General features: G+C 43.1%; 1 protein-coding gene across 1 annotated transcript; it reads right to left on the bottom strand.

The window, feature by feature from the left end:
- Positions 1 to 475: 475 nt before the first annotated feature.
- Positions 476 to 6905, bottom strand: RP9 (RP9 pre-mRNA splicing factor). The gene is made up of 6 exons (XM_086468260.1): positions 6709 to 6905; positions 5434 to 5464; positions 4661 to 4790; positions 4263 to 4354; positions 2742 to 2803; positions 476 to 1610 (listed from the first exon to the last, which is right to left on the bottom strand). The coding sequence occupies exons 1-6, from the start codon at positions 6903 to 6905 to the stop codon at positions 1385 to 1387; spliced, it is 738 nt and encodes a 245-aa protein (XP_086324386.1). The 3' UTR covers positions 476 to 1384.
- Between the last annotated feature and the right edge of the window lie 13453 nt (positions 6906 to 20358).

The raw sequence follows: 20358 nt of genomic DNA, 5'->3' as shown, positions 1-20358 counted from the left end.
AGTCTATGGTTCCTTGATATCACTGGTAATGTTCACTCTACTATGTTAGAAATTTATCATGCTTTGTTTTTTTTCTTCAAAATAAGCATAAGCATAGAGACTAAGTTCTATGTAAGTCCTTCCAAAGCAAATCTATTTTTCTTTCTCCTTTTGCAGAGTACTGATATGTATCATCTAGCTTCTCAAACCTGTGGTTTTACCACTGTACCTTGAGGTTTCAAAAGGAGATGCTTACTCTAATGCAGTTTATAGCTATAATCTCAATCTTTCTAGTTGAGCCTATAAGATTATTGAAAAGTGTCAGTCTATGTCAATTAAATACACAAAACTTTCCCTTCTTCCTGCTTACATGTTCTTTACTACTGTTCTGTGGCTTACATGCATATAGTTGAAAACCATTTTGAAAGCCTTACACATTTATATTCTTGTGAGATGATTCATAGACTATTACTACATAAAATAATTCCAGTAAACATAAAAAAAGTTGGCATTTATTTCCCCAAGCCTTTTTAAAAGGAAAAAGCCTCCAATGTATCAAAACAACTGATACTGAAGTATATGTAGAAATTAATCTCTCATTTCTAACACGAAAACCCCCTCGTTTAAATAACTAAAACCACTACCTCTTTACAGTACAGTTGAACATCTAACATCATTACACTTGGCTCCCACTCCTGCAGTTTGCAGGACGCTTCAGTGTTGCAGAACTGTGCGTATTAATGGTGATGTTGAGATCTTGCTACACAAAAAACTCAATTGCTGACACTGCAATTCTATCTTAAAGTAAATCCCCTTGATTAACTTCTTCACCCTTCAGCACTGCTCTTTATCTCCCTAGCTGCCAGTACCAGGATAAATACGCTGAACTTCAGGACGTAGACAGTATGCAAGGAAGAGAGATACAGTACAACCTGCTGTTCATAAGCACTGTAAGTGACCCTCCAGTGCTCTGCATCGTGCAAACTGTCGTCCCATTACAGTGAGGCTTTGTACATAATAAAATAACTTCATGGAGAAAAGACACTTCCATAGACATTCTGCTAATTCTGCAGATTTGTTGGCAATACTTTGGTAGTCACTGTTTTCTGCTGACAGCCACAGGTGGCACTGCAGAGGCCCCGCTGGCCATGCCGCATGACCCTTAGCACAGATGTTACAGTACAGAGATACAGCAGGCAGAGTATTGTTTGCTGCAACTCCCTTCCTTCTGGCTGCAGCACTGCAGGGGGGCAGAAAAGGACAGCCAGTGTAGGATGCAGTCCATATCCAGTTGTATGTTCTCGATGGGAAAAAAAGCCCTTTCTGGTGGTTTCTTCCTCATTCTTTGGATCTTTCCTTGCAGTTCATGAGCAGGGGTCAATGAGCATGCAGCTGGTGACTGCTGTCAGTCAGATTCTGACTTCTCATTAGATTTAGATGATTTATGCTTTCTCTTTTTCTTCTTCTTCTTTTCTTTTTTTTTCTTTTCTTTCTTTCTCTTTTTTTTCTTGTGTTTATCTCTACATTCTGAGGAAGTCGAGCTGCTGCCTTCATCATCCTCAGCACTGTCATCACTGTTATCATCATCTTCTGAGGTAGAGTCCTCCAGGAGCTGCTTCAGTTGCTGTATCCTGAGTTTAAAAAATGTGGGTGAGAATCCTTTCTAGAGCTCCTCTACTGTAATAATTTATTCTAGCTTTCACCCATTTCCTATCTAGCTTCAGAAACGGAAGCTGCATGCAAAGGGCAGGGGAACACTTCCTCTTTTGCTGAATTACACTCCTGTTAATAGTTTTCACAGACTGATAAAAGCGAGCTCTCCTGAGACAAGCAGACTGTCTCCTCTTAGGGACTTTTCACCGCACGGGATATCAAAGCCAGACTGGCTTTTTGGCCAGTATTTATGTGTGCAAAATAATGAGGCACCAGCTATCACCAGACCACCATAAGAAGTTCTATGCTATCCGTACACAGATGCATACTGGGATTATGGTATTATGAAATTCATTGCCCTGCTGATACAGAGATGACGTCAGTGAAGCTGACAGAGTAGGCTGCTGTAGATGCAGAGGTACTTTTGACGGGCATTCTTTCTTTGAACCTTGATGGATTACTGCCAACTGGGGACAGACTACTTGCTTATTTTACTGTCGTCTTCAGTATCCTCTCTAAGGATTTACTTTTTTTTTTTTAAAAAAAAAAAAAGAGCAGCAACACAGCCACAGCAGCAGTACCACTCTATGGGCTACCTATAGTTTGTTCAGTTACCTCACTCATGCAGTTCAAGCAAGAAAGCATTAAACTCTGCTGCTTTATATACTTAACCTCACATGAGGACCATCAGGTGCCTAGAACTAGCTTTCTAAATCCACCCCTTCATGTCTACTGAAGACACTTTGATCTGTCAAATTTTAGAAGACATCTAAATGAAGTCAGTGAAATAAATTAAACTGTTTTTTAGGCCTAAACCAAAACTAAACCCAAGTACCTGAATATTATGGCATAAATGAATGACTCATCTTTAAACTGTTTTGCAAAAAAATATAGACACCAATAGAATTTAAAAGGTAGGAAGTACTACCGAGTGACTATTATAAAGCAGAAATGCATTAGTCTCTGCCAACATAAAGAAACTGCCGTTAAAAAAGATCTTCTGAGTTGGTAAGCGTAGCTTATCTCAAAGTTTCACCTATACATTTAGTATCACATTATCAAAATGAAAACCAAACTGAAAATGCAGTTTACTATGGAGACACACTTACCTCATTTCTTTTTCATGACGTTTATTTTCCCTTATTATATCGTACATTGGATCTTCATGTGCCTTTTAAAATGGAAAAGAGAAAATCCAATGTTGGTAAATAAAAGTATTTAGCACTGACCGTTGCATTTCCTAAAACAATAAACCAAAGCAAGCCAATGCAAGAGGCTCTTACCAAATGATGAAATACACTTAGCAACCTCTTAATTCACAGGTACAATCTCAGACTTAATGTTGTTAATCTGAACTTTTTTTTTTTTTACTTTAGGAAAAGCTTACCTAGTTACATCACCAATGATGGGGCTCTCCTTAGGCAGACCACCTCTCTCCCTCTCCACTAAGAGAACCCCATACACCTACTATAGGAGTAGCTAGACATAGATGAAATACTGAAGTTGAAAAAAATGCCCTTATAGAATATTTTGAAAACTGGGATACAAGCACAGGAATACAGGAGCAAGGAATACAAGACAAACTGATAATGAGGCTGGAGTTGCCCTGGCATGCGATACACTACCATTATTGGTTCTTAAATTGGTTCTTTTAAAATTAAACAGGCATAGCAGCAAAAGGCAGTTGGGAAGGAAGACAGCAAATAAACTTTGCAGACATTTAAGTGAGTTTATGCCATGCAAGAATACAGCAACAAGATGGGGTGATCATTTCTGTTGGAAGATTAAGCAAACAAGTTCAACAGAGAGGAGGTATCAGATGCTGACCAGAGGTGGGTATTAAAATGCCAGTAGCAAAGGAAAGATGTTGGGAATGCACCATGAAGGGCCTTGCACATACAGCAAGAGTTTGATGCAACAGAGAAGAAGCCTGAGGAAAAGTGAGGAATAGAGGCAATCTGGTCATGGGAGAGGGCTAAAAAATACTCCTTGCAGTAGCATACAATCAGTCTAAGTCCAGAATGTGGACACAGGGAGTGCAGGTTACATTTTTCAAGGCCAGAAATGAGGACGTAAGACCCAAAAAGATAAGAGCTTGAAATATAGGTTAACAATGCAACAGAGCAACAGGAAAAGTTAAAGAGGTCACGCAGAAAGAATCTGCAGACCTGAGATACAGCCTCATGTAGCAAGAGATCAGGCTTGTGGACAATGACTGGGTTACAGACCTAGACAACAGGCTTCATGATGTGGTTGTTCACAGTGAGAGCGGAAGGCTTGAAGCAGCTGTAATGTGGGCAGCTCAAGCTTGACTAAACGCTTTTTGTTATGTTGACAGTTTAATCACAAAACCTGAATATAACAGTTGAAACAGGTTCTTGAAGATTTTCCATTTAAATGTAAAAATTACTAATTTTCCTCTTGAAGAGTAGATTTTTCTGCAAAGCAGTCAAACATCCAACCACATCTGTAGCTTTTTCTTTATTAGGAGATTTTCGGCATCTATATTATGCTAGAGACAGAGGAAAAGTCCTTAATAAAGCATCGTCTAACAGCCTTTTCTTCACTTGCAAGATTATGCACCATCAGTATTAAAAAAATACAAGCAATAATACAGTATTTGTACTCACTACTCTAAATTGTTCCAATTTCTGATTGCCTTTAATAAAGAATGGGCATTCTTTATCTCCTGTTCTGTGTCCATAACGTTTACACCTCCAACCTTTAAAAATAAAAAAGCAGTAGCAGTGAATTGCATCTTGGAGGCAGACCAGAAGAAGAAAAAAACAAAAATTATGCAAAATATTTCCAATTTGTTGGAACAACTAGAGAGATACAAGTATTATGTTGATAAGTGTCCATAAAATGCAAGGCTATTATAGCCTTCAAGGTACTGGTTGCTTTTATACCAATATGATGCCAATCTACCTGGACCTTGTCACCTGTCCACCAGACATTCTGCCCTCCCCCAGAGTAAATGGATAGCTATATGAAGGTCCACTGACATCCAGAACATTTTCAGCCTTACACTGCATGACTTTGACTTCTTTCCCCAAAGGCATCCAAAGCCCTTTTGTCGGGGCATGTGCCAGGAATTCTCGTGCACTTTCATTGCCGGGTACATCAGGTATGCAGTCTTCTGGTTTTGTTTCATTCTCCTACAGAAAAAAGGTAAGGACAATAAAAACTACATACTGTTTTTTAACTTCGTAAAAATTAATACTCCAAGCGTGCAGGCCTTCACTTAATATGGAACCTATTTCCCCTGTAACATTTCTTTTTCTCGTAACACATAAAGGATCCAAAATACCTGACCCTTTTAACAGTACTAAGTAATTTTCTTTTTCCCCTCACCCTTGAATTAATTATTGCCATATTAATTCCATTCCTTCCTACTTATTTTAGTAATTTATTTAAGTAAATAATATAAATGAAAACTTAACAGACAAGTACCAGATTATGGCTTAGGTATATAAATTTGGCAAAAGCAATAATCATTTTTAAAGAGAAGTACTTTTACACAAATATTTGAGCATAAGCAATGAGAAGAATCCTGAGAAGATGTCACTCAAACTGAAAATCTGCATCACCATCAATGACTCCCCTCTGATTCTGGGCATTTCACTCTGGATTCACCAAGTCAAAGAGGTCAGCTTGTAGCTGGGTAGCTCTGAGTTTTCCCCTGGAAGCACCTACTTCTCTCTGTAATTTATATAGGTTACAGACACTTAAATGGTTAAACGACAGGTTGTGTGAAAATGCCATGTAATGCTAAAAATGCACTGCAATATATTTACCAACCTTAATCAGCCCTGGGGGAGGTTTCTCATAGCTGAAAGGCAACAGAAATAGTTACTCTGCAGCTTAGCACAGGCAAATAAATCGAGAAAATACAGTATTTCAATGGTATAGAGTTAAAACCTTCACCTCGCATTTTCCTTTAATCTATCAGTAATCACCAAGAACTACAGCAGAACACAGATACCTGGATGCAAGCAGACTGAGATAGTGTTTGTCACCACCATACGTGTCTCTTGCAAACATCCTTCGGATTTGTATTCTTGTGGGAGAACAACTACTTTTACTGCACCGCTTTACAGGGACGTGTGGTACATCCAATTCAGCTTCAGTCACCATGAATGCACAATTCTCTTTTTCTGTAGCACCCCTCCCCAAGACCTCACTGATCCAAATTTCTTTACTCCACCACTGCTGAATCACAGACATTGTCAGCTGGACATGTCAAGTCAGGCAGTTCCTTACATGTACCTTTGGCAGCCAAACCTAGCCTATAATAATTTCATCTTCTGTGTATTAAACCGAAAGCAGAACCTTACTGACCAAAGTACCACCTTTCCTGCAGCATTTGTCTGGAGTCAGTAACAGGCATTATAATCCAAATAGCGAGCAGGTGCTACATGCTGCACAGCAACTGCGAAAGCACATGTGCTTAGGAGTTCAATGCCAAGACACTATGAAACGGTCTCTATGACTTTTGAGTGCTGTTAAGTGCATTTCACGACAAACAGATTATTACTCTCACTTGCAAAGGAAAAAAAATCATGTTCTTATGAATCTTCTGATCTTTTTATTTCATTCCATGAGATAGCATAAACCTTCACAGCACCGCAGGCTACTAATGGAATCACATCCCAAACCTTTTTTTTTTTTTTTTTTTTAATCCACTCTAGTGGCAACCAGCCGAACCCCCTCTACTTCTATGCTTCTAGGAACCTGGAAGAGCCCCGTTTTCCCCCAAAAAACGGTTACAAGGGCCCCAAGCCCCGCCGCGGCGGCCGTCGGCTCGCAGACACCGGCATCGCGCCCAGCCAGGGCCGCGACTGAGGCACCGACCTGCCGATCCCTGCAAACGGGCCGTGTTTTTAAATCGTGACGGGGCTGGGGCAGCCGCCGCGGGAAGGGCACGGGCCCCTGCCTTCCGCGGGGCCGCGGGAAAAAAGAAAAACCAAACCACCCCCAACCCTGCACTGGAAACGAGCCCCAGATGCCGGCGGCGTGGGCTCAGGGCAGAGCAGGCGGGGCCGGGGGGAGCCCCGGGCAGCCTCCCCTCCTTACAAGGACTCCAGGTGCTGGAGCTTCTGTAGCTGCTGCGCCTCCTGCCTCTTCCGTTTCCTCTCATGCCGGTCCTGGGTCCTGCCGCCGCTCGCCGCGGGCTCCGGATGGCTCTTGGGCCGCGCCTGGCTGCCCCTCGCCGCTTCCTCCTCCGTCCCCCCCCCCTCCTCCTCCCGCCCCCTTCGCGCCCTGTGGGACATCGCCGCGGCGGGCAGAGCCGCGGCGGACGGCGAGGCCGCGGCGACGCCCCCGCCCCTCCGCGCTGCGCATTTCGGTTTCACTTCCCCTGCCGGGCGGGGCGTTCCCGGCCAAGCGCGGCCTTCCTCTGCCGGCGGCGGGGCGGCAAGGCCGGGCAGCGCCCCCTCCCTCCGCCACGGCCTGGCCCTCTGCCGCTGTCCTCCCCTCGCACCCCCCCCTTCCGCGGGCCCAGGTGGGCAGGAGGGGCTCAGCCCTCCCGCAGCTAACAAATGAGGTGCGGAGTGTGGCGCCTTCAAAACACCGTATTTAAAGAAGAACACCACAGTGCCTCAATCATTTACACACCGGGGCTGGGAGGGCAGGGATAGGCCTGGGGGAATATGGCGGTGGGCTGGCCAAGAGGTGCTGAGGAGCCGGCAGCCCCGGGCAGAGAGGCAGGCTGGGGGGACAGGTAGGCTGAGGGGGTCGCTTCCCTCACCGAGGCCTCGGGGCAGGTTGGGGACACAGCTGAGGGGTGTCGGGGTGGGCAGAGGGGCCAGGTGCGTAAGGAAGGCCCTCATCGTGGTGGTCACAGGCCGTGCTTGCCAGAGGGCAAAATATGTGCAGATGGAGAGAAGAAACAGTCAGGGCCATCTTCCATAGCATCCAGAACACATGGAGTCGGTTTTGGTTTTTCTTTCTTTCTTTAATGGGCGGACTGGTGCCATGGGAGGTACATGTTGGTTATGGGGCAGGGCCTAGCCGCAGGCCCGGCGAGGGCCGTGCTGCCATGGCTGGAGCTGCCTGACAAGCAAAGGGCAACTCCCTCCTCTGCAGCGTATGAACAGCCCTGGAGAGCTGAACCTGCCCCAGGTTTTGCAGTTCCCTGCCCCAGCCGTGATCATTCTGCTGTGGGATGAGGAACAGAGGCAGGTCAGTGTTGGTAAGGCAACGTTTAAATTGCTACTTTAGCCTCATGCTGAAGTTCCAGGGCACGTGAAATTTTGGGGATTGCTTAAGAGCAGAGTGAAATGCGAAAAAATATATCTTAGAAGGCCAGGAACTGAAGGGAATGTTTACTGTGATCATCTTGGCGCTTCAAAGCGCACGTCAAAGGCAAAGGATGCTGTTCCATGGTACCTGCGATTGCCGCACCCTGTGGTTCTGAAGTACAGTAAGACAAGAACAGTCATGAGAAAGTCGATCTTTTACAAGGGAAATAGCAGTCTTAGGGCTTACTTAATATGGGTTTATGTAATATTGTTAAATAAGCACTTCTTTAGCTTCTACTTGGTATAACCTTACTTATTTGGGATGAAAGATCACATGTCTTGTTTCTCACTTGCATCCAGCTAAGTGGCTGCCATTGTAACTTCAGATCCTGGGAAACTATGTTTGTCTGGTTAGTTATGTCACAGTCTTTTGCAATGATTTGGTGTTTATTTTAAGATTTAAGCAAAATAATCTAGCTTTTGCATGTCATGCCAGTAGTACATGCTATTGGTGAAGATTTTTATTTCACGCACCAACTTTTAGGTTTACTGGCACTGGAAAGAACGCAGTGGCCATTCTACCACAAAACAACACTCAACAGCAAAGCGATGTAATCTTGCAGATACACTTCTCAAAAAAAACAACCTCTGCTCTTCGGGAACTAATTCCAACATATCCATCTGGCTGAGATGTCGTCCCCCCCCTCCCCTTTCATTCCAGTGTTATTTTTGCTATTTTCAAGTGCCTTTTTACTTCATGTTTTCAAACCAACAGAGTAGTCAGACTCTGAAACAGCTTTCCAGCATGTTAGGACAGTGACAGAAAACCTGATTAATTCTAAGATGGAGAGTGTCCAGTTTATGAATGGTGTTCTATGGGAGGGATGTGTGCAATAGCAAAAGAGACAGGAGTTCTCCAGAAACACTGCCAGCCTCACTGTCATACAGCCTTGACTGCCCTAGCTCGGCTGAAGTAAGAAGAGTTCTGCCAGTTTGGAGCAGGTAAGGGCCTGGCTTAGATAACCTCAGATTCAATGACTTCAGCCCTGACAGAGTAATTGACACAGATTCAGGAACTAAGTGCATAGTCTCAACAGAAGTGTGGGGTTTGAAGTGGAGGCAGAAGGACAGACCGTGGTATATTATCCTCTTCTTACTGTTAAGTCAGTGAGAGCTTGGCTGTGTTCTTTGCATCCTGGCAGCTTGTATGCCCAGGCCGTAATTTCTGAGCAGATCAGGGCGTTTGTGTAATACTCTTCACCTCGGTAACGTAATGGGGTACACAGAGGGTGGAATTAGATAGGTACATGAATCTGCTCAGCCACGGTGGTTTAACTGTGTTCTTTCTTTGGTTTGATACAAATAATTTTCTAGTGCATTTCCTCATCTGTCTTAGAAATTAACTTTATCACTTTATTACCCAGCTCAGAAGTATCTAGCTGCAGGGTCAGACTTTTTTTACCCCCATTTTTAATAGAAGGAGATTATTTAAAGGTGTAGGTAGCTCCAAAGTTTCTTTTTTCTCCTTTGCTGAGAAAAGCCCTGGATTCCTGTGACCATTGCACACTTACCCAAGGAGATAATTGCTTTCATATCAGTCCTTAGGGAAGATCAAAACAAAATTAATTGTGAAGGAAGAGGGAGTAGGAAAAAAGTAATCATTATTTTCAGTTCTATTATTCTGGAGAACAGATCCTCAATATCTGTAAATTGCTTAAATCTGTTCTATTTAAAGGGTTTGTATTAGCTGAGGATCTGGTTCCTTGCACTTAGCAGGGTACTTATTTGAAGTTGTATTGTTGTTTTCCTTTATTTGAATGTAGTGCTTCAGACATTTCAAGAAGTTAATTTTTGGGGAAATGTTGTCTTACTGTAGCAGCTGACTGTCATGACGCTGTAATTCCAGCTTCATCAAAACATCTAAGCAGAAATGTTAATTGCTGGCACAGTGTGAACTATCTGCAAGGCCCGTATGTTTCATAATATCCACTACAACTTTATTATAAACAACTGAATGTTTCAACTACGAGTGATAATACTGGGGCCAAATTAATTTATATCTGTGTCATCCCATGGGCATCAGTGTGCCTGTGAGAGTGTAACCCTGGCGGAATGTCAGGCAATCTGTTTTTCTCCATTTTTGGCTGGCTAGAGCTTTGGGACAGGATCTGGTTTTGATTACGGGTCAGATAGTACGCACAGGAGAGGAATCCAGAACCCGTGTTAGGCTCCATGGGAAGTTAAGCACCTCCTAATGGGATCCAGAAGCAGCAGCAGGCTGAGCAGAGCACAGTCTGAATCCAGCATGGCCAGCCTATGGCTCCCTGAAGCTAGTGGATAGGAGACATTCAGAATAGAGTGAGTCTAATATCTGGACCATTTCTGACCGCAGAGAAGGCTACCTCAGAACAGCAGTGGGAATTCTAACCACTTGGGAACCTCAGCTGTGAAGACAGGTGCTGACATCCTTTCGTACAGAGAAATGAAAAACTGTCTGAAGTGGAAGTACTGACCATCTCTTTTGTACACTAGATTAACCATTAGAAAACGAGACACTTGGATTCAGTTCCCTCCTCAGTCGAGGTTTTCAGTGGTGGTGGCTCCTTTGTCACCATGACAAAATACCCTAACCGTCAGGCTAACGGCTACATCGATGGGGGCCACCCACCATTTGTGTTCCACTCTTCGGAAGCAGCAGAGAAAAGCATTTGAGATTCATGGGGTCAGCAGGACAAGTGTGTTTGAACTTGGCTGTGAGTACACTAAGAGGGGTGCCTATCCCAACACTGGAAACTGTACTTCTTTCTGAAGGATACAAATTTGGTGCTCCAAGTAGGGGCCAAAGCCCAGTTCTCCCTTGATTAGCACTGTTGCAGCAGGTGACAAAATTGTGCTCCTGCTTCCTGCTTCTCAGATTAATCTCATGTTTACAACAGCACTGCTTAGCAGTGAAAAGTGTTCCTACACACCTGAACCTTGCCTGTGGTGTTTGCTGCCATACCACATCACGTAAAGGGAGTGAGGGAGCAAATGTCTGAAAGAACATGATGGCTACAGCAGCGTTTTGTACAGTCCCGATCCTGTCAGGGTTCAAGACTCTGTAAATGTCTACAGGGGCAAGTCTTTTAGGAAAATGAGGCAAAAGAACATCAAAGTTTTGGATCCCAGCCAAGCACAGGTGCATTGAATTGTTTGTTTCTGTAAAGACCAGGTTACTAGCTAGGGTATTCAAAAACATGCACTTGCAGGAAAGCTTTACAGCTAAGCAAGGAAGTGTCTTTGGTCATTAGGTTTAGACAGCAGTTGAGCAAAGCTATTTGAACTGCAGCTTTAGTTTGAAGTCCCTTGGTAAGGCTACATCCCATTTTAAGCACTCAAATCTTTTAACTGAATCTAACCAAGGACTGATACACTGGTACTTTGAAAAGGCTTTGTCTTCCTTTTTGTAAATGCTGTCCTCCAACCCTCTGGCAGTTGATTACATGGATGAACTCCCTCCATCCTTCTGTGGAGATACTGCCTTGTTGATCACTTGGAGTTTGTAGTGGTAAAATCACCTGTTCCGTCAGAAGCCGGCACTGTGCACAGGTGGCCAAGAAGGCCAACAGCACCCTGGCCTGTGTCAGAAATAGTGTGGCCAGCAGGAATGGGGAAATGATTGCCTCCCTGTACTCGGCACTGGTGAGGCTGCACCTCGAATGCTGTGTGCAGTTTTGGGCCCCTCACTACCAGACTGAGGTGTTGGAGTGTGTCCAGAGAAGGGCAATGAAGCTGGTGAAGGGTCTGGAGAACAGGTCTTGTGAGGAGCGGCTGAGGGAACTGGGGTTGTTTAGTCTGGAGAAGAGGAGGCTGAGGGGAGACCTTATCGCTCTCTACAACTGCCTGAAAGGAGGCTGCAGTGAGGTGGGGGTCAGTCTCTTCTCCCAAGTAACAAGTGACAGGACAAGAGGAAACGGCCTCAACTTGTGCCAGGGGAGGTTTGGATTGGACATTAGGAAAGATTTATTTACTGAAAGAATGGTCAAACATTGGAAGAGGCTGCCCAGGGAGGTGATGGAGTCACCATCCCTGGAGGTGTTCAAAAAACATGTAGATGTAGCATTTCAGAACATGGTTTAGTGGGCATAGTGGTGTTGGGTTGATGGTTGAACTTGATCTTAGAGGTCTTTTCCAACCTTATGATTCTACGTATAATGCTTACCGTCTCTTCAAGCCACCACTCAGTGCAAATAATCTGTCTTTGATCCTTCTTCATTATTTTGACTCACTTTTAAGATTTGAGAGACATGAATCACTGAATAACTTAAATTTTTCATGAGTTTTTGTCCTTTGCTTTCTGGTCTTTATAAATAAATACAAAAACCCCCTGTATGTAGTCCCAGCCATTTTGTTGTGCCATTGACATCTTTTCAAGAATGAGGCTGTATTTGGTCGGTGTATATTTGTGTAGTGCACTCTTGATACAGCTTTGTACCTCTGCGTATACACTGACTTGGTGTCTCTTCTGTTAACAGAAGGCCCCGAATGCATCATTACGGAGGCAAAGCTTCATGCAGCCTTCAAGGGACTTTGCCTGAGTAAGGACTGAGCACATTTGGGAACTGTGTGAGGAGCAGGAGCACGCAGATGCTAACGGCACGTTATATAACAGCAGTGGGGAAGGGACATTTTGGCTGACAACCCTTGGACAGTCTCCCAACTTCTTACAAAACATACCATCCTTTGTGGGATCGCTTGTGCCCAAGCTGAGTGGGCAAGACTTTCATTTCATAAGGCACAGCCAGCTGCAATGAAATCTGTAATTCTCTATTTATCTGTTTTTGACAGATGAGAGGCTGAGTCAGGATTGTTGCAATTTGAACCCCTTATTACAGGGATGATAATTATTCCAGATTGGATGTTCCTCATGCATTAAATCTATATATATACTGCTGCTTAACCCCTAATGGTTATAGTCTTACTATCATCAAAGTTGGCAGGAGTTTTGCTACTGACTTAGTAGGGAACAAGGCTAGATTCTTTGCCTGGCAGCTAGGTTTTTTTTCATAGCTGCAGGAAATTCCTGCTTCTGAGCTTTGGCTATATTTTTAAATCAGCGATCAATTTACAACAACTTTCCCCTTGCAAAAGCAGATTCCTTTCCTGAATTTTGTCTCCATAATAAAGTGACTGATAAAACAGTTCCCATTTAAATGATGCCCAGCGTATCAAATAAAATAGGCAAGTTCATCTTCAGTGCCAGCATCTGCCCGTGGTATGTCCCCTCCGAGTTGCCAACTTTCCAGTGGAACACTGATTGAGTCGCCTAAAAAGGCTCCAGTGTTTATTAATGGGTCACAGAAATAAAGTAATGAAAAATACAATCTAAAAAGTTTAAGGCAAAGATTCTTGGTTATGCTTGCCACCTCTATTAAGCAGGAGGATGACTTTCTGTTGTTAAAATAGCTGATCTGTTAGTTCCATGCAAAACAGCTGTTCCCACTTAACCATAGTCTTCAAAACTATCCAAAGTTTGCAGCTCTTTAAGCTTAACGTACTTCCCATATGTCAAGCTACCAACAGCTTCTTTCTAGGTAACTGAAAAGAAATGCGTGGCAACTCGCAGTTCTAGACCTTCTTCTTTCTCTGCCCCTCTCAAAAGGGTGATATGGAAAGACTAGCGTGGCAGTGGTGCAGCAATGAAGCGAGGGTTAGTTAAGCAAGCTGACCCAGGAGTGTCTCTGACAGGGATGAGAAAGGAATTCTGCTATTGGACTGTTGAGACTCATGGCAAACACACAAAACTAGTGTTTACAAATGGTGGTCTAGGAGCCTTTATATTTTTATTCCATTGTTCTAGTTTTGCTGTGAATGACATCCAGGAGCACTCCCTCATAGTTACTTTTGCTTGCAAGTTACTGTCATCTATAGTTATATAGATATAGAAATGGAAGGATAAATATATCATTATAGATAGAGAAAACACATTCTTTCCTAGTCCAATCTGTATCTAGGCAGATTCATGCGTGGCCTGTGCTCCCATATATGTTGCTCATGCAGTGTGTAAAAAAAAAAAAAAAATCAATTTAGCATCCTCTAATAGGGCCTACTGCCAGCCTTGAACAGAGCTTTTCGGTCATGCTTGAATAAACTAAGAAATGAGGGTGTTCTGCCCAGTTATAAAGTAATTTTAACAATGTACCAGTGATATTGCCAAAACAAATAGATGTTGGCTACAGGTGATTAGGCTGTGTTAATAAAACACTAGTTAAATTATCTGGAAACCACAGCTTGAAGGCTGTAGGGAAAAAAAACAGGGCATTTTGGGCCTCCCAAAGTACAAGTACAAGGTAGCAGTGGAGGCCTTGAAAATTCAAGCACAGGACAGTAATGGAGGCCTCAATGCTATAGACCCAAACCCCAAACTGTCAACCCCAGGTCACTAAAAAAATGAAGCCTTGGAAGTTGAGTCAATCCATTTTGTGGGTTAACAAAGAGAACAAAGACCAAATGTGCAACATAGGTAAAACCTATAACATACAGTAAACTGAGATATAACACGGAACTGTGAGCCAACAAAGAAGGAACAAGCTGACAGACTGTTAGCAGACCGATGAAAATGTCCCCAAGCAGACCTAAAGTGAGGAGGAAGAAATGCACAACGTCATTTTCCTCCTGGCAAAGAGGAAGAAGAAACCACGAATGTTAGTCCTGTAATCATGGCAAAAGACTTGGGATGTTGATAACTTTCTATCACCATCCTTGGCTTTTTCTGAAGACGACTGGTGTTACTGACTTTTGAGTACAGTGGAAGGGTGAGCATGATACCAGGGAAAGGCATAGATAATATTACGTTTGTGTAAAGTAGTTTTAATTATATTGTTACTGAATGAGCTGCAGTAATTAGCTAATTTGGACTGTAAGTCATAGCATGATTGCAACCAGACTAATAATGACTCATTTGCTAAGACTTTAATTCTTGGCTTTATGCTTATGGAGTGTTTCTTTAGCCCACATAGATTGCATGGGATGTTTGGTCTGGACCCTAAGCGTAAGGACAGGCAGATAAAACTTGGCTGCAGCAGTTGGTGGTGAAGGCGAGCAACAAATGCTGTGACCTGTGCTGCAACAGCCCAGCACAACAGGAATGGGATCAGAATTGCCCAGTGCTCAGTATGGCCTTACCAGCTCTGCACAAGCACCTGAAGATGGTTGTGTGATGGGAAAGCACACAATTTTGCAAGCCCGGGCCTCAACCTGTCCTGTAGTACACAGATCAGATGCAGGTGGCTGGAAGAGGTTATTGGAATCCCACCCCACAGTGGCTCCACAGACAGACTCTTTTCTGTTAAAAACAAGTTCAGAAATGCCATTAATATCCTATGAGTCTGTGTGAATCTGCTTCCAAAAGAATGTTGAAATTTCTGGTAGAAGTGAATTATTAAGAGCCAGTGTATGAATACACGACGTTTTCTCTCTCAAGATGCAGAATGTAAATAATTCATGCAAGGGTCACTAAATGCTTACTAACTAGTGGAGAAGATTGCAGTGATCTTCTTGCACTGGACCCCTGAAAAGCACCAGCTTTAATGCTTACATACATTAATAACCAGTGAGTCCTGTTCTGTAACACCTCTGCGGGCAGATCCCAGGGGATTCACGTGTGAATATTAATGAAGGAGGGGAAAAATAACAAGGTGTCTTGTTTCCAGTTTGCTTAGGCCATGGCCACTGGCACTACAGCGCTGGTATGCACAGAAGTGACTGACCTGACTTCTGATCACCTCTGCAAATAACCCTTTCAGCCAAGACAGGCAAACTGAGTTTGTGGTGGGCACGTTTCAAAATGCGGGCGGGTTTTTCCTCTGGTAGAACAGCTGCCCTTACATCGTTTATTTTGTGCCAAGCTGTTTGCAGGGGAACCGTTTCCTCTTCTCCTCCCAACACACACAGCTTCCAGAAGTCATTTTATAGGCAAAATGCTATAGGCAGGGGATGGGTGGTGGTTGTGGGGGTGGGGAGTAGACTGGAGGTTGGATAAAAGGGTTCTTCTGTCTTTCTGGGCAGGAGTCGTAGCCCATACCTAAGTTACAAACCAACTTTCTTAAGGCAGCTTTGTTTAAAAGAATGTTGGAACAAGACATTATTATTTTTAATTATGGAGCTATAACAGTTCTAGCAGACAGTACAGATCGGGCGTGATAAAACTTCGGCGTGATAAATTAGTTACCCAATGGTGACTATTTGCTTTTCAGACTTTAGTGCCTATGCTGCTTCTTGAGAAGCTTTTTAGTCTTCAAATGAATGCATAGGGCTTCAGCCCTCCCTTTTGATTCAGTGAAGACCCTTTGTAATAGGCAAACGGTAATTGTTTGATTGTTTTTAATGCATTTGAGAAAACCAGCACGATCCTTGTTGCAGGAACCACTCCTTTCTGCACAGTTTGAGCAACACAGTTCTGAGATTGTGCGTGCTGCGTAAGAAAGTTCAGTGAGACTCACTGTTTTCCAAATTGTGTACGGCAGAAGACAGAAGTTCACTGGTTTCTCACCAGTTTTCTGCCTTACTTTTTTTTTTTTTTTTGGTGTGCAGTCTCCTCGATTGTTTCCACTGCAGATGCAAACCCCCACTCACTGGGAATTTAGGCCAATGTACAGCAGGCTTCCTTACTACTTTTGCATGATACTATAGAAACCCACAGACTGAAAAGCTGTGGCTTAACCATGTGTATCCTTTGTTAGGAATATCCAAGTCTTTCTGCAGCTTAGTATAAACTTAGTATAAGCACTCCATTGTTTTAAAACCATTCTCTGACTTTATGGGTACCTGCAATATATTTAGAATATGCTGTAGTTCACGTGAGTTTTAATAATTTGTTATCCAACACATTTCCCGTTTTGTTTCCAGCTACTTATGTTGTATTACATCACTTATGACCAGCTTTTTTAAATTTTAGCCTCTCCATAGATGAACTTTTCTGAAAATCTGGTAACTGGTTTTCATACTTACATTGAAATTTCAGCTTTTCTGAAAAAGTGAATTTTGACCTTTGTGGTCTCTATTTTAAAGGGTATTTCAGTCTGAAAACTCTTTCCTTTTTTGTGAAATGAGGGTAGTGGCATTTTTGTATTTAATACATACACATCTATCTATTGTCTGATAAATGCATGAACACTGAATGGAAACATGTAAATACATAATTGTGAAAGAAAAACTGGATGCATAGGGTAGTTTTTCTGCAGTTTTGCACTAGCACAACTACACCGAGGCCAACACCATTGCTCCGGTGGTGTTAGGAAATAGTTTTGCCCAGAGTTGGCTTGCTACAACTATTTGTTTACTTCTAGCAGTGTACAAACTAGAGCAGTTGCAATGCAAACACAAAAGAAGGCATGGCTGGTGCCTCAGAAGTGTGCAATCTAGGTTCATGCCTTTGGCAGCCGTGTACCTTACAAACAGCAGCAGTGTTGGCGGAAGACAACAGCCAACTGTAATCTGTCCTTGTGTTTGGGGCTGGGAGCTACTGCCTCATCTCTGGTGGCAGTGGGCTTTTCTAACTGCTGTCTAACCCCTGTCTGTCAAAAATGAGCTGGATCTGCTAAATCACTTGAATGATAATTTAGTGTGGCACATTTGGAATGACAGGCTGATGAGCACTAATTAAGACAGCTCTGTTGGTGCATCTCGTTATGCTGTGGCCTCCAGCAGGGGAGTTGCTGAGTACCTGGGGGCTGAGAATGTTTTACGGGTTTTAGCTATATTTGATACATAAAACCAGTGTTGATACACTGTGCTTCTGTGGTTGTTTCAAAATATTGGAAGATCTCCACGAACTTTACAGATCTTTAGAAGGAGAAATTTGCTTTGAGTTGTAATTGGGGTTTTTATTTTCCTCACTTGAAATTCAGCTCAGCAGAGACAGCTAAAAGTGATTCTTTCGCATTAGTTGTAGCCCAAAACTATTCTCTAAAGATCTTCTCCGGGCTTTGAAGGAGAGTACATACCGAGGTGAACAGCTGTGGAAAACTGCAGAAGATAAAAATAATTCAGAGTCCCTTCACACAATCCCCCTGTAGATTATACAGCCGAAACCAGCATTACTCTGTGATCTTTCTGAATATTACCTACTGATTTTTTTTTTTAATTGGATTTTATATCAGTTCAAGCTGTGTTTCCCATTGCTCTCACTTTTTTTACTTCTACTATCTGAGTTCTCTCTAAGTTTGCCTGCCATAATTTCAAGGTATCTGCAAGTTGCAGCATTTAACATATTCTTTCTAAGAAAAAAAGGACTACCTCTGTTTTTCTTGATGTATAATTGATAGAGTATTTAGAAAACATTGCAAATCCACTCAATATTTTTCTGTCTTGGTATGCTACCTTTTTAGAAAACCTCTGTATCAAAACACAGTACAAACTTCAGGCATCCTCGGGCCTGTAATCCTAGCTGTATGGTAGGTAATTAAGAACAGTTAGTGGTTAAGTACTGGGTAAGTCCAACAGCTACGCAGTAGAACATTTCACTAGTGACAACCTCTCCTGTGTTTATGTGACCGAGTGTGTTGCAAACATTTTAATTTACATCAGGCCCACCATCTCATCACTGCCTGGCGCTTGGCTTCAAGCGCATTCCAAGGAGCAGAACAGCATCTCAGGTTACACACCAGCAGTAGCTTGCCTACCTCAGACTCAAGCTGAGGCTTTATTTCCTTTTTCCATGTTACCATCCATTAATTTTTATGTGAAATGACTCATCAGCATGCTCCTCAGCTTTCTTCAGTGCTTGTGAGACATGATTTGTACCAGCAGCATATGAAGGAATTTTCATATCTACCTTCTTGGCATTTGAGCTCTTGAATTTCTCCTCTGTGTGATGAGCTCCAATAGAAATGCTGCTGAGATACACAGACAGAGAATGAGAGCCGGCGTCCTACTTCCTTGCCCTTCAAGAGATTTGAGAACAGCATCAAATCATGGAGATATATTTAGTTTGATACGGTGTAGCCCAAAGCTAGGAGAACTGCAGCCCCTTGAACTTTACAGGAGGCACACAGCATCTTGCAAAAGGAGGTGCAAAGGCATAAATCCCAGCTCCTTAATCCTCATTTAATGTCTGACCTGTGACATTCCTGAAAGCTAAGAGTTCAGACCTTAGCTGTATTTTGTTTTTCAGTCTGGTCCCTCCAGGACCAGCGTCTCTAGGAGCTTTAGGCATGTCTGTGCTTATCCCTCTGCTCACCATGTATTAGTCATTGCTGTGTTTCGGGCTGACTGAAGAACAGGCGATCTGATAGTGATCAGCATCCCTGAAAAGCTGCTGGGGAGGCTGGGTTAGTGTTCAAACATACCGACATATAAATAAGAATTTGCGCTGTGTGTGTGTGTATGTCTCTGCTTTGGAAAAATAGCAAAATGTTAAAAATGACATTTCTAAGGAAAATACTGGGCAGCTTTTGCATTCTGCTACCTTTGTACTCCCGGAACAAAACTAGGAGGAGGGGAAGCCACTGTACCTCCCTGGCAGACAACTATCTCCATTTGTGCCTGTGCTTATGGAGAGGCACATGGTGCATCAGCTACAGGGCGAATGGAGCGAGGGCCGAAGCACGCAGGCTTGGTAACACAGAATGGACACGTGGCTCTTTTAGGAGTTACTAACCCTGGTAACAGCAGTCTTGAGGCAATGGTAATTACATCAGAAGTGGAGAATTGATATTGACAGAGGTGCTGAGCTATGAGGACAAAACTGCATAAATAGTGAAGAGTCCAAGGAATTGTTTGAAAACATAGAACTTCTTAGATAAGCAGGCATAAATAAAGACTGTGTCACTGCCTGGCAAAAGGAAGTGCCAAGTGCAGGTTAAGCTTTATCTTTGTGTTGGTTGTATCAACATACTCCAATGGTGAACTATGAGTTCTCCTTAAGAAAACAAACTGTGTCCATATAAACCAACATCAAAATAAGCTATTTAAATCCAGGCAACTGCCAGACAATTTGCATGGCTGGTTTAAAGGATGCTTCGCAGGGCTGATTTGGAATGTGCAGCGTGACAGTTGTTGGAAGGAGGATGCGATTTGTAACTGCAAATCTCATGATCTTTAAACAGCCGCCCAAGTTGCTAACTTTTTTCACTGTTTAGGTCATCGAGCAGCAGCCATTTCCTAGCAATATGTCAATATTATACAAGAGTGGTTTTGGGAGCACTTAAAAAACCTTTAATTTGGCTGCATCCCCTCTGTTGCTGGGGTGATACAGCTGGGTGGGGGATGCACAGACTGGGGAGCCAGGCCTGCGAGCCATGGTCCCCCCAACTGCGGTGCTCAGTGGCATTTATCACCATACCACCTGCCCTGGTTTCAGTGGTTTCTTTTTCACGAGTAGTCCACCCGAGTGTGGGTTGTGCTTATTTAGTAATTTATCAGTAACAAAATCTTATCATTGATGTTTCTTAAATAAGTGATGTTCCTAGGTGTGCCTGCATTTCCAACCAGTTGCCCCAAACCT

Source organism: Leptosomus discolor, chromosome 7 (assembly GCF_034619465.1).
Source record: "Leptosomus discolor isolate bLepDis1 chromosome 7, bLepDis1.hap2, whole genome shotgun sequence".
NCBI classification, from domain to species: Eukaryota; Metazoa; Chordata; class Aves; order Leptosomiformes; family Leptosomidae; genus Leptosomus; species Leptosomus discolor.
The sequence above is the reverse complement of the archived record's forward strand: the minus strand, read 5'-3'. Positions and strand labels throughout refer to the sequence as shown.

What these genes read in the sequence shown, in the direction of transcription:
- RP9 (XM_086468260.1), bottom strand. Translation starts at nt 6,905, where the DNA reads ATGTCCCACAGGGCGCGAAGGGGGCGGGAGGAGGAGGGGGGGGGGACG. An exon ending in AGAAGTCAAAGTCATGCAGT is followed by an intron (nt 4,355 to 4,660) that starts GTAAGGCTGAAA and finishes TTATTTTTAAAG; the next exon opens with GTTGGAGGTGTAAACGTTAT. An exon ending in CGTCATGAAAAAGAAATGAG is followed by an intron (nt 1,611 to 2,741) that starts GTAAGTGTGTCT and finishes TTTTAAACTCAG; the next exon opens with GATACAGCAACTGAAGCAGC.